The following is a 14,315-nucleotide window of genomic DNA, read 5'->3' on the forward strand; positions in this document are numbered from 1 at the left end:
AATGTACAGTAGGTACAGTAAATATAAGGATATCATTGACTTATCTGAACAAAGTGACCAGGAATATCATGGATAAAGGGGAAAATGTCCTGATTATCTTCATTAAAACATGATTAAAACCAGCCAAGGTTGGGGTCAATTATAATTGTAATCACGTAACTGATAATAAATTAAAAATATGGCATAATTATAATTTTTATTTAAAAAACATGTTGCTGTTGTAATTGTAATTAAATTGTTAGAGTTAGTAGGATATGTTCCATATCAATTTTACAATTTTAAAAAAATACACAAAAAAGGCTCAAACACCCACACCAAAAATATTAAAACCTATATTTTAATTGATTAGGAAGCCTGACAAGGAAACCAATAGATAGGAAATAAATGAGATGATTTTTGTTTTTAGTGTATTTTACAGCTGATTTAGGACCCGTTATCATAAGAGATGCTAACAGAATGCTAACACAGGCTCAGTAATTGTGATTAATTGTATTGAACTTAAGTAATTGAGAATGTAATTGTAATTGACTTTCTGAGGATGCAAAATAATTGTAATTTATTTTTATTTGGGAAAAATGCTGGTCACTGTAATCATAAATGAATTGTAATTGAACATGGGTAATTGAAGATGTAATTGTAAAAAGAGTGTTTAAAAAGAGACAAAGGAAAAGGAGATATAGAGGAGGCCGGTGGGTGGGGTCCTCCTCAATTGTGGTGCAATTGAACACAGGTAAAATTGAAAACGTAATTGTAATAGAAAATTGTAATTCAACCCCAACCCTGACAGCTGCCTCCTTTGCTCATTGGATAATACACGAAAGGAGGGCGTGGCCTCTCAACTGTGTTTTTTTTCCTCAACACACCAAGCATTGCATTGAATATACTGGTCCATCATGGTTTATAACACCTGTCTGCTTCACATTAGCATAGCCTAACGTTAGCATGTCAGATATCTGACCAGTTCTTTAAGAGTCTCGTCAGGTGAAATTCAGCCCAATAAAGTAGAGCAGAAACACACGTGAGAACAAGTTTCAGTTCTAAAACTAACACATCCAGTGTTTCTCCTGCTGGTAGTAAAACCACCATCATCATCATCCTCATCACAGGGGGAGGAGCTCCTACTTGTCTTCTCCTTCGTTACTGATCTTGTACTTCCCCAGAAACTCAGCGTGTTTCTGCCGCAGGATTTCTGTCTGCTTCCTGAAGCCGTTGAGCCTGAGGAGGAGATGGAATCAGACTCGGCTTGTGTTGGTAAACAAATTCCCCATCAGTAGGAGAAGAAACACTCACCTGGCCCTTTCTTTGGCTTCGTTGTATATTTCTGTGATTGCTCGATCTTTTTCATCCATGAAGTTATTGTGAACCTCCTCCAGTTTCCTAAGACAGTGAAAGAAAATGCTGACTCAGGAAAAAAGAATCTCCCTGGTTAGTGGATGTGTCACTTTCAAACAAATTGAATGAAATATTAGTGATTGTTCTCTTTGATTGTGTTGAAACTTAATTATGTTTCTATTAATCATAATGCAACAACGTATCTTTATTAAATGGTAAATGGACTTGATTTTATATAGAGCTTTATAACCACACTGAAACAGTCTCAAAGCGCTTTACATATCAGCTCATTCACCCAATCACTCTCACATTCACACACCAGTGGGACAGGACTGCCATGCAAGGCGCTAGTCGACCACTGGGAGCAACTTAGGGTTCAGTGTCTTGCCCAAGAACACTTCGACACAGTCAGGTACTGGGATCGAACCCCCAACCTCTCGATCAGAAGACGACCCACTACCACCTGAGTCACAGTCGCCCCAAATCATTCAAATGTGTTCATAAAAATAAAAATACTCCCATCTTGCAGTTTTTCTTTACTATAACAGACAATGGCCCTCATTTATCAACCGTTCATACGTTCAGATATGAGCGTATGACGTGCGTTCGACTATATTTACGCAAGATTCGGTATTTGTCAATTTTGACCAGAGCGTACGTTACGATCAGATCTTACGTCAGGTTTGAGTTCATGTAAATCTGAGTGTGTGGATTAGTGGTGCAGCAGCAAAACCTGACTGACACTGAAAATAGAGCTTTAAAGTTAATATCTGGAGTTTCTGAGAAATCTATGTTTATGTATGATTCTTTTGAAATTCATAAAAATACCTAGTCTTTTACTATGGTCTACTGCTGGTGGGCATTCATATACATGAATGTATATACATTCATGTATATGAATGACCTATAGACCCCTATACAAATGGAAGCGATCGGCGAGTGCGCCCAGCCAATAGGCTTTGACTTCCTGTTTATGAGACTGTCAATCAAAGTGAATGAGGAACTGTGCACGTAAACAAGGCCACGCATCACAACAGCAAACAGGTAAATATGATTATGGCTCTTACCTGACCCATAGACATATATCAATGTGACCCAATGAAACCTTGTTATGTTCCGCCATGCGCATGCAGAAAAGTAGAGGCGTGGCTTCTGGTAGATTGGCAGAGGCAGGGGGAGGAAGTGGACTGTTTAGGGCGGGACATCGAGACGTTTCTCAGAAACTCCAGATATCAGCTAAACAAGCCTCAGCTGTCATTTAAGCATAATAGACACACATTAAGAACAGATCTAATTGGATGATTAAAACAAATTAAACAAATAAAAATCAATTTATATAATTATTATTATTACATTTTTGGTTATCGTATAACCTCGCTAATAAACTCTGCTCCACGTGCACATCATTTAGTCATTTTTATGGCTTTTTTTCTGTTTCGATCATTTATTTCTTTTAATGTGACATTTATTGCCTTAAGTGTGCAGACTGAAGCTGATATAAACGGATTGTGTCTCTCCAGGAACTCTGTTGTGAATTTGGGCTTGCAGCAACCGAAGGGTTGGAGGTTCGAATCCCGCTCTATCCAAATCATTGTCGTTGTGTCCTTGGGCAAGGCCCTTTACCCACATTGCCTCGTATGAATGAGTATGAATTGTGCATGAATGTTGGTGGTGGTCAGAGGGGCCGTAGGAGCTAACTGGCAGCCACGCTTCTGTCAGTATGCCCCAAGGCAGCTGTAGCTACATTGTAGCTTACCACCGCTGGTATGACTGATGTGAGTGACTTGTGTGAATGAATAATGGTTTCTGTAACACGCTTTGAGTCTCCTCGAAAAAAGCGCTCTATAAATCCAAGTCATTATTATTATTATTATTATTATTATTATTATTATTATTATTATTATTTTTCCACAGAGAGTTTAAATTAGCTTCTTTAAGTCTAGTTTTCACATGTTCAAAAAGCAAATATTTGTTTTGCTCCACCTCTGATGTGAGGATGCCGAAGTTCATCTTAAAATGTTTGTTTTCTTGTTTGACCTTAGTGGGCGGGGCCTCCGAAACAGGAGGGCTTGACATGTTAAAGATGGTCAAATTCAGCCGCCGCATTTATCAACACCCGATCATTTGTACACTGGGATTGGTCAGATACGATTGTCTCATGTTGGTCCTGTTTTTACTCCAGGTTGATAAATGAGGACCAATGAGAGTGAGAGACCCCAATGCCCGACACTGTTGAGCCCATGTCAAATAGGATGTCTCTCACCTAAAGAATATAAAGTGCGCTCCAACGCTGAGCACCATGGCAACCATACAGTATGCCACCAGCCTGAAGTTCCTCCTGCTCCTCCTCTGCTGCTCCTCCAACGTCATCTCCTGAGACTGGGACTGCCTAAACTGCTCCCAGTAGCGGATGTGTTCCTGGGCTTCTTGGCTGTTGAGAGAAAGAACAACAATGGCGAAGGACGATTACTGGAATCACAGTGATGGAAACAAATGAGCTCTGTGGGACAATCGGCCAGGGATGGATGTTCATCTAAAGATAAGATGTGAAAGTCAGGCAGATATACGGTATACTGTAGTTACCAGTGATTCTCAACAGGACCCAAAAGTAGGTCTCGGACAGCTGGTAAAAAAATAAAATACTTAAAGAGTAACTAAACCCCAAACCCACTTTTCTACTGAATACATATGTATTTGGGTATTAAGTAGTGCTGTTTATTAATCCTAGTCCCCCAAGTACTTTATCAATGTAGAGTGACTGCCCTCTATGGGTTGAACACCGGCTATTATAACTGAATTTTGCTATTGGCTGAGAGAGATTATCGAGTGTCACTAACTTTCACTGTTGGTCCCGCCCCGCCTAAAAAAACTGAGAGGAGGGAGGAGGGTTTCCTCCAATCACAGTCCTCTGTGAGCACTGACAGCTCCAATGTGGAACTTTGTTCTTCAACGGTGATGTTTTTGACTCTGAAAAGAGCTGATTATGCACTAATCAGAGTGTTCATTAAGTGTTATGTGTGTATGTACAGACACATCATGTGTGCATTCCCATCTGTCTCTGTGTGTGCGCGGACGTGCATCTTATTGCTGTGTGCGTGCCATGAGGTGGTGGGAGAGCAGGGCTCTAGGGCTGTGTGTGAGCTTCACGTCGTGATTGTGTGTGCCTGTGATTGTAGTGACACATCGCAGCTGTGAACTCGCCGTGTGTGTGTGTGCGTGTGTGTACAGACACATCATGTGTGTATTCCCAGCTCTCTCTGCACTGACCGGCTTCCTGACTGGGCGTGTCTTACTGCTACAGCAGTAACGCCTATAACAGAGTTAATTTTCGGTACTCTATAAAATCTCTTTTACTTTTCTCGATTAGAACGACTGGAGCAGCCGTAAACTCCACAAAACATGGGCATTTTGATTATTTCAGACAGCAGATTCTCAAGTTTCCTGCTCTCCATCTGAATTTTTCGCCCTTGCTTTGTCGCGATGCAGTAATGTGAGTGACGTCACGTGAATCAACAGAGCAGGCCATAGATATATATACACATTCTATTGGCTGATCCTAACAACAGCTCTAGGGTACGTTCATTAGCACAAATGTAAAACAATTACACCACGGTATATTATATCTATGGAGCAGACTCCCGTCCGCTGTCAGTGAATGGACACAGTCAGTTGCGATAGCCAATCAGATTTCTTTGATTAACAAAAAGCTCCCCCTGTATTGGGAAAAGTGTGTGTGTATGTGGGGGGCACAGTAGGTCAGCTGTGGGGGGCACTGCCTGCAAGTGCCCCCCCATGACGCTGACACTGGCCCATAATAAAGGCATTTTTTGATTTTCCCCCTAGTGGCAGGTCAGCAGGGGTTTAGTTACTCTTAAATGTCTCTCATGTTGTACTTGTCTTTTATGTCGAAAGAAACTTTTCTTTTGACAGGCATGCTGTGAAATGCATGTTGCACAGGAAAATATATAGATTTACATATTAAAAAAAAAAATACTATACACTGTATGTGTGTTTTCAACAGCTACTTTTGAAAAACTAAATTTGTTGCTGGAATTCTTAAAAAAAGTGGGTCATGATTTAATGACAGTGGAACAATGTGAGTCCCAGGGTGAAACCAGCTCTGCTTTAGTTTCTGCAGTGGTGTAAATACCTCCACAGTAACTAAACACGACGGAGTGTGAACATGCTTTTATTGCAGGTAATATGTGTACAAATGTATTACTAAAACATGTGTGGGGGGCACACGGGGGTGTAGTGGTTAGCACGTCCTGGATGAAGGTCCTGGGTACAAGCCCTGTGGTGGACACTTCTGTCCTTTCTGTGTGGAGTTTGCATGTTCTCCCTGTGCTGCATGGGTTTTCTCCGGGTACTCCAGCTTCTGCCCACAATCCAAAAACATGACCACAGAGTAGACTAGATCTAGATTGTAGACGATCACCCAACTTATGAACTGCTACGTAGAAAGAATATTTCACCATTTAGTCTATTTATTTAATGCCATGGATATTCTAACTATTTTGCACTGTTCAGTTTCCACTTCTCTGGAATGTTCTGTACTAAGTGTTGTTTTTACTATACTACACAAAAACACATTTGTTTTAGATAGTTTACAAAAATCTAAGTTTATAATCATAATATTCTTTTTGTTGCACATTATGTTAGCACTGAGTGATGAAAATATCACTATTTTTCTTGTTGAAGCTAATTTAGTGTTTTCATTGATTCAGTTATATACAAAAATCCATTTAAATTGAAAAATGTTGCTTCTCATTCACAATTATTTGAGATTAATTAATTACACAGTATCTATATAATTATAGAGGTAGATTTGTGTCTTTATTATTCAATCAAAAAAATAGCTTCAAAACGTATTTGATTTCAATCAAAGAAAAAAAAAATTTCAAACAATTTTTTTGGGGCTTAATTTTTTCACGTTTCACGAAAATATTTTTTTGATTGAATTTTTTTCTTCAATTAAAATGTTTATTTTATGATTGAATAAAAAATGCACAAATGTACTACCCATAATATGGCCCAAATACAAAAAGATGAACCTTTTCAATAAAAAATTGCAATTATTTCGGCCTCAAACATGTTTTTGCAATTGAACACTTTTTTCTTTGATTGAAAATATTGATTTTTTTATTGAAGTAAACTTGTTTTTGATTGAATTGTTTTTTGTTTGTTTGATTGAAGTGATTTTTTTTTTGTATTTCATTGAAAAGTGTTTTTTGATTGAATTATAAAAACTCAAATGTACTACGGCCTAAATACTAAAAGATGACTTCAATCAAAAATAGAAATAAAAACATCAAAAATAAAAAATCGAATTAATTTATTATTCAATCAAAAAATTAAAAAAAATAACGAAATTCAAATGCAATTATTTGGGTCTCAAATATTTTTTTGCATTTGAACACTTTTTTTTCTTTGATTGAAAATGTTTTTTTTTGACTGAACAATAAAGACAAAAATCTACCTCCATAATTAATTACATTTTTAATTTTTTAATCGAGTCCCACCACTAGTTAAAACACACGTTTATTACTTGTGATGAGTGCCTTGAGCGCACTATGTTGCATCTGGTGCTATACAAGTAAAGTTGATGAAGTTGACGTGAATATCTCACCTGGGCTGGTACGTGCTGTGGCTGGAGGCAGACCTGTAGACCTGGCTCCCACTGTACGGATGGTGGATTTTGAAGTCATAAGCTTTCCTGCTCGGATCTTTGCTCAGAACTCTGTACGCCTCGTTCAGCTCCACAAACTGGCTGTGCAGTGTTGGGTTGGAAGGGTCACTGTCTGGGTGCAGCTGTAGGAAGGAGGTTCAGAGTCAGAGCTCAAAGTGCAGCGTGAGGCCACAGATGCTCGTGTTAGTGCTCAACATCTCCACAAACACGCATGTAACAATTATATTCATAAATAATGAATACCTTTTTAGATTTATCAAAAAAAGCATTTTTAATCTCGTCCAACGAGGCGTCTGACTTCACGCCCAGCAGGTCGTAGTAGTTCACAGCTTTTCTGTAATGACAAAGTAAAACTCACACGTCAACATCTACAAACCACAGACACACACTCACTGGCCCTCATTTATCATCCGTTCATACGTTCAGATCTGAGCGTGCAATGTGCGTTCTACCAAATTCACGCAAACGTCAGTATTTATCAACTGTGAGGTGAGCGTACGCTACGATCAGGTCTCACGTCAGGTCTGAGCTCGTGTAGGCAAACCTGTGAGAACGAAAATAAAGTATTAAACATAAGCAGACACACATTCAGAACAGATCAAAACAGATAATTAAAATGAAATAAAATGAATTTAAAAAGCTTGACAACTGCACTTTTTTGGTTTTTGTTGTATGGTGTGTATTAATCATTCATTCATTATTCTGCAAAAGAAATGCTTATTTAACCATTACAGCTATTCGCCTGTTCTGACATGTCACACCTGTTTAATGCTTTCTGTAAAGACACAGCTGCAAAGTAAATGTTAAGTGATACCCAAAACAACACCTGTTTTCCACAGAAGGTGCTAAAACTATCACCTCGAGGTGTGAGCAGTCACACTTTAGGTGTAAGAAGTCACACTTTACTTAACAGGAAGACAACACCTTGTTATGTATCAAGTGTTAACCACGAACAACAACTAGTGTGGAAACCACCCTTTGTGAACACCTGTTACGCCAGCTGGGCCATGACATCTGTGTGAACTTTTGTCCTATTTTTCTATTCGCTTAGGTGGTCAGATCATGTATTATGACATATTATCACGCCATGCTTCAGACTATATATACCACTGATTATTGTGTTCGGGGGCTTCTCTTACACGGACATTCTAGCTGTTCATGAAACCTTCTTTCTCTATCGGCTGATAGTTTAAGACTTTGATACTTTGAAACTTTTTTGATTGACTTTTAATTTTTGTAAACCTATAATAAAAATTCATTAACTATTAAGAAGCCTACTTGATTAAATTACCCGCCTGCAAACACCCACATCTGAGACGGCGCCTGAGTGGAGGACAGACTTCTAGGCCTCTGGTAAGTGAGCCTGCCCTTGGAATCCTCTTAACAGAGGTGTCCGGGGTGGGCTAACTCATGCTGTTGTAAAAAAGAGTTGTTTCCAGCTTCGACCAACTGTATATTGGATGGGTCCTAATATCAATCCAACAAAACTATAGCGAGACTACTCATAAACCAAAAATATGATAGACTTCCAATAGGAGGAAGTACACTTAGTCCTTTTCTTTATTAGATAACAATAATAGAGAATAGGCAGCCAGCTTCGGAGACAAGGTAGAGGGGGAATTCTTGTTTGAGTAAGACAGTTTTAGATCCCCTGCCGTCATAAAGTCCCACGGGCTAAAGACAGTTTTCCATGTCATGCTATTGTTCACCATCTCCATTTGTTCTAAGAACCTTAAAAACATAGTATTTGAGGTTTATTTTCCCAAACTCGTCTGTTTTCCAGAGTTTTAGCCTCTGAAAAGTCTCTTTCTGAGCAACTCTACAAACAGGCCGATTTGCATCCTGCTTATGCATATTCATGAATGGGCGTGTCTATAGGCGGGAGACTGACTTCCTCCTCTCCGCCCTCCTCCCACTCACTCCGTAGCCGGGCTCATGCTGCTGACAGAGCGTGGGGGCGGGGCATTCACCGGTACATACATAGACTGTAGAAAATACATACACAGCACTGCGCGAAGGATGCTGAAATGCTCACCTTTGTGGGCGTGTCTGTTTACATGTTATAACAGCAGAGAGCTTCCTGGAGGCGTGGCTTCTCCAGCTCAGTGCCACGTCAAATTCATCATCAAAGTGGGAACGCGTCATCAAATTGGAGCGAGGTGTTTGGGCTCACCCTGCAGTAAGAAAGGAGCAAATCACCCTCTGACTAATGATTGAAGGAATCAAGGTAAAAAACACTTTATCATGTTTAAAGCACAGAAAAGTTGATTTAGCGTAACATGGTTCCTTTAATAAACCCACGGATCAGGGTTGGGGTCAATTACATTTTTCAGTTACAATTACGTCTTCATTTTTGTTCTTTGCCACATACAACACAAAGACAGAGACAATTACACTAAAAATGTCATTGACCAAAGTCAATATTTGCAAATCTGATACATTATAATACAGTAAGTGCGTGTCTGATAATATAACAATTATACTTTTGGTATTGTGCTATTAGAGGGTGAGGGGAGGAGACAATAACAAGTTACAGTAATAATAGTCAAATATGTGGGGGAAAGGAACAATATATAAATATTTATATATACTGTATATATATATATATACACATACATATACAGTACATACACACAAATACAAAATAAAATTGAGATAAGAGAGGGAAAAAGAAGAGGAAAAAAGAGAATTAAATGACAATAAAAAAAAGTTAACTCTAAGGAAGGAGGATGAATGATAGTTTTAACCTGGAGCGTGGCACCCAGGCAAACTGAGGGGGCCAGGCCAGAACCCAGCAGACATGGGGAGGGGCCTGAGGCGGACCCCACCCACCGGCCTCCTCTATATCTCCTTTTCCTTCATCTCTTTTTGAACACTTTTTACATTTACGTCTTCAATTATCCATGTTCAATTACAATTCACTTATGATTACAGTGACCAGCATTTTTTACAATTACAATTAAATGACAATTACATTTTATCCTCAGAAAGCCAATTACAATTACGTTCTCAGTTACTAGTGTTCAATTACAATTAATCACAATTACTGAGCCTGAAATAAATAACCTAATAAAAGTTAACCTTCCTCTTGTGTTAGCTTTCTGTTATGATAACAGGTCCTAAATCAGCTGTAAAATACATTAAAAGCAAATATCTATCATCTAATGTATTTCCTATCTATTGGTTACATTGATAGGCTTCCTAATCAATGAAAATATAGGTTTTAACTTTTTTTTAATGGTAAAATGTAGGAAAGTTTGATATGAAACATGTTTTAATAATAATTAACTACATATGTGTAGAAATGTACATAGAACTGTAACATGGTTCCCCAGTTTTGCATTAAATTATAATTGACAACTTTTATGGAATTTTCATAGCAATTACAATTACAAAATCAATTATCTAAACTCAATTACAATTTATTTACAATTACGACAGCAACAGATTTTGCGTGGGAACGCTGCTGTGTAACCCAGTGTGTGACATCATTTGAACCTGTTTTGCTCAACAATATGAAGGTGAATGAAGTGATGTTTCTGTGCAGCGCAATGAGCCAAAGCTGAACCAGTGCAGCTCAGCCTCCACTGAGGATTTTTAAGGAATGTCTTCATTTCTTTTAATGTGTTATTTATTGAGACTTCCAGCGTGCGGACCACTGAGGCCAATAAATGACATATTTTTGGGTGTCTCTTCAGGATCTCTGCCCTGATATGAGGTTTGATCACTGCGCAGGTGTGGGGTGGGCACGGGCTCGGGTTCGCCAGCATGACTTGTCTAAATGTAAAGAATTGTCCTGATCAAATAGCAGGGATTCACATATTTAGGCTGTTGAACATTTCATTTAAACCATCATTTTCAGTTATTGGTCATTTCATTCAAACCTCAGACTGATTCAGTTCCAATATGGAAACCCTGTTCACTGCCTCCGTTATTCTCTTTTAAATGAGCTCCTTAAATTCCAGTTTCCACACTACTGAAAAGCACATCTTTGTTTTTCTTCACCTCAGCTGTGAGAATGCTAGTTTTCATCTCGGAAACGTTTATTTCCTTGCAATAGTTTGTTTGACCTCAGTAGGCGGGGCCTTAGGACCAGGAATATTTGAGGGAGAATCATGTTAATGGCCACGTTTACATGGAAACTTTAATTCCTCTTTAAAGTGGAATAAAAGTGAATTTCTCTTTAACCTGACCTTGTAAACACTTCATTCCTAATGCTCATTTATTTCCGAATTAAGTTTAATTCCGAATTAGGTGGCTGGTTTATTCTGTTTTTTAATTCTGAATTAAATAATTCCTCTTTGATGTAAACAGTTAACAACACTTAAAGCCGCTTTAAGTTAATTCCAGTTATTTTGCGCATGTGCGACTTGTGGCAATGACGCACTGGGTGACGCCATAATCCAACATGGCGGCCTGGAATAGAGCCAACACTATTTAATAAGAGCCTTAAAAGACACGGATATAATGAAAAAGGGGATGGACAAAGGCATAAACATGCAGACATTAACACGGACACATGGACTTATCACACACATGGAGATCAGCAAACAGAACAGCTTCATCGGACGGGTGAAGCCTGTTCACCCTAAGACGGAGTAAAGGCGTCCCCATACTGCTGCACAGGTTATAATATCACCAAGTCATTGTAACGGTTGTTAGAGCTACTATCTTTACCAGGGAGCAACTATTTATTCCTGGTTATTGTTTTCTGAAGTTTTACTGGGCTTTATTTACTGGTGATTAGCTCATATCTCTCTTCCGCTATGTGGACCAAAGTGTGTTATTGTTGAGCTACTGCTTCAAAACTACAGTAAAAATAAAAGTAAAAACAGTTCTCATGTGTGGTGTTCTGTGTTACAGCCGACAATAAAAGGTTTGTTGTGTGTTTCTCCAAATAGACGTGATACATCATGTTCGCCCCTTTCCCAACCCCCAGACCTAAAGTGGAATTAACTAAAGCTGAATAAAATGGTTTTACATGTAAACCTCAGTTCTGGAATTTCTACTTCCATGTAAACACAAAGCAGAACACTTTAATTCTGAATGATTTAATTTGGAATAACTAATTCCGAATGAAAAAACATCATGTAACCATGGCCAATGATGATCAAATTCAGCCGCTGCATCTATCAACACCTGATCATTGGTGAGCTGAGATTGGTCAGATACAAATGATTCATAAGTCCCACGTTGGTCCCGTCGTACAACACAATGTGCACTCAGATTTACAACCGTTTTCACGCAAGGTTGAAAAATGAGGTCACTGAGCGTAAGCAGTGACACACACACGCACGCACGCACGCACGCCCACGCACACGCACACACACATCACCTGTGTGAGTAACTCTGGGAGAGCAGCCGTAGTCCATTCTTACAGCACCAAAAACAGCTCTGACAAAGACGCAGCTGAGCCTCCAGCTGCATTATGGGAGATTTCCTTGGGAAGACCTGATGACAGATGTTAACATCAGCTCATGTTCTTATCATGACAGAACGGCTGCACACACCAAAGAATAAAGGGTGAAACATTGCAACTAACAAAGAGAATGACTATATGTGCAGTGATGTGCGCACAAAGGTCACATGATCAAATAATTGTGATATTGGTGGTGAACCAGAGTCATCTCCAGCATTATCATTATCTCTAAATCAGCGATTTGCTACTGGTGGGTCGGGTCCCAAAAGTGGATCATGGACCTGTACTGGGTGGGTCACAGACAGCTGGTCAAAAATAAACTTAAAGTACTTTATATCTCTCCTGTTGGACTTGTCTTTTATTTTGAAAGAAACTTTTCTTTTGACAGGAATGGGGTGAAATGCATGTTTCACAGGAAAATAAAGAGATTCATGTTTTTAAAAAGACTATATGTGTGTTTTCAACAGCTATTTTTGAAAAAATTGAGCATCGCCTTAGTTCAGGCAGGCACGAATGTCAAGTTAGCCAGCCCTACCAGCTGACAGCATACATCCCCTAATTAGTTAATCATCCAGCTGATCATGTTCCATGCTTCCCATTGGTTAGAGTGAGTCACGCCACTGTATTTAAATCACCGCAAACACGCCTACTTTCGCAAGCTTCGTTCGCAAACGCCTCTCAACACCCCAGCGCTTCCTCTAATTAAACAGATGGCAACAGCTCAAATAATCCGGGACACTCTGATGTTCTAACACTCTATCCTGTTCTGTTCTCTTCCTTCTGTCCTGTGGATAAATGAGGTTTTCCTTGTTCTTACAAAACATTTTATATCTTTGATAGCGTGTCAAGATGAAATTGCGCTATATAACGTTGAATTGAAGATACTAACGCCTGTAATTCTGTTCCAGAGGGTCCTGCTGACCGCTCTCTCTGCTTATGCCTCTCCATGTAACTCATGGAAAAGTGAATGGGAGCTCCTTTCGCTTCGGGCTCTCCACGCAGCTGCTGGAAAGGGCAGAGAGGTCCCAGAACAGAGCCTTACCACCAAATCTAAAACTGCATGCTAAATAAAGCAATTTCACTAAAGCAATCCTGACTGAACTAAATTTGGTTGATTGAAAAAAGTGGATCACGACCAACCAAATTTAGTTTTTCAAAAATAACAGTTGAAAAAACACATCTTTTTCTTTTTTTTTAAACATAAATCTATATTTTTTACTGTGCTACATCCATTTTACAGCATGCCTGTCAAAAGAAAAGTTTCTTTCAAATTAAAAGACAAGTCCAACATGAGGTTTCCCTACAGGAACATCACATCATAGATAGATGAACTAATGCAGGGGGCGGGTCAGTGTAATCAGTTAGTGTCTGACACTGTGATCACTTATTATTGATCACTATTGTGTCTCCTCATCATCATCATCATCATCATCATAGTGTGCGTATGAATCTTCCACAGCTGCAGGAAGGAACACACTGTTCTGCTGTCTGAGTTGCTAATGCTAACCTAGCATTGAACTGTTAAACTGCTCAACACGTTAAAAACACACTCCAGTAAAAGCATCAGTGTTAAGGTAAGTCGACGAAATATGACAAACATACTCCTGAAAATGAGAAGTGAAGAAACAGCGAGTAACAGCAGGAAAGGTGACATACCCGCTCTGCTCTGTTATAACACAGTCTGCGCCTGTAGTAAAGGGTCAGCACACCGGAAACAAGCGACTCCGGCTTCACAATAAAATACAGTAGTTGTGGTAGTAGTAGTAGTAGTAATAATAATAATAATATTAATAATAATTAATCTCCTTGGGGATATTTCATCAAAGTAGAAATGCATTTATTTTTAGGATAACAGGATGATACTTGGCCTAACCA

At 39.0% G+C, this 14,315-nt stretch overlaps 1 protein-coding gene across 2 annotated transcripts; it reads right to left on the reverse strand.

Annotated features, from left to right (window-relative positions):
* Positions 1-748: 748 nt before the first annotated feature.
* Positions 749-14,155, reverse strand: LOC114471439 (dnaJ homolog subfamily C member 4-like). Of its 2 annotated transcripts, none has more exons than XM_028460247.1 (7): positions 14,097-14,155; positions 12,357-12,472; positions 7,265-7,355; positions 6,962-7,143; positions 3,596-3,763; positions 1,291-1,377; positions 749-1,215 (listed from the first exon to the last, which is right to left on the reverse strand). In XM_028460247.1, the coding sequence occupies exons 2-7, from the start codon at positions 12,446-12,448 to the stop codon at positions 1,119-1,121; spliced, it is 717 nt and encodes a 238-aa protein (XP_028316048.1). In that variant the 5' UTR covers positions 12,449-12,472; positions 14,097-14,155; the 3' UTR covers positions 749-1,118. The 2 variants fall into 2 exon arrangements, with proteins under 2 accessions (XP_028316048.1, XP_028316049.1); XM_028460248.1 differs by having other exon boundaries at positions 14,043-14,140.
* Between the last annotated feature and the right edge of the window lie 160 nt (positions 14,156-14,315).

Source organism: Gouania willdenowi, chromosome 10, assembly GCF_900634775.1.
Source record: "Gouania willdenowi chromosome 10, fGouWil2.1, whole genome shotgun sequence".
Lineage (NCBI taxonomy): Eukaryota > Metazoa > Chordata > Actinopteri > Blenniiformes > Gobiesocidae > Gouania > Gouania willdenowi.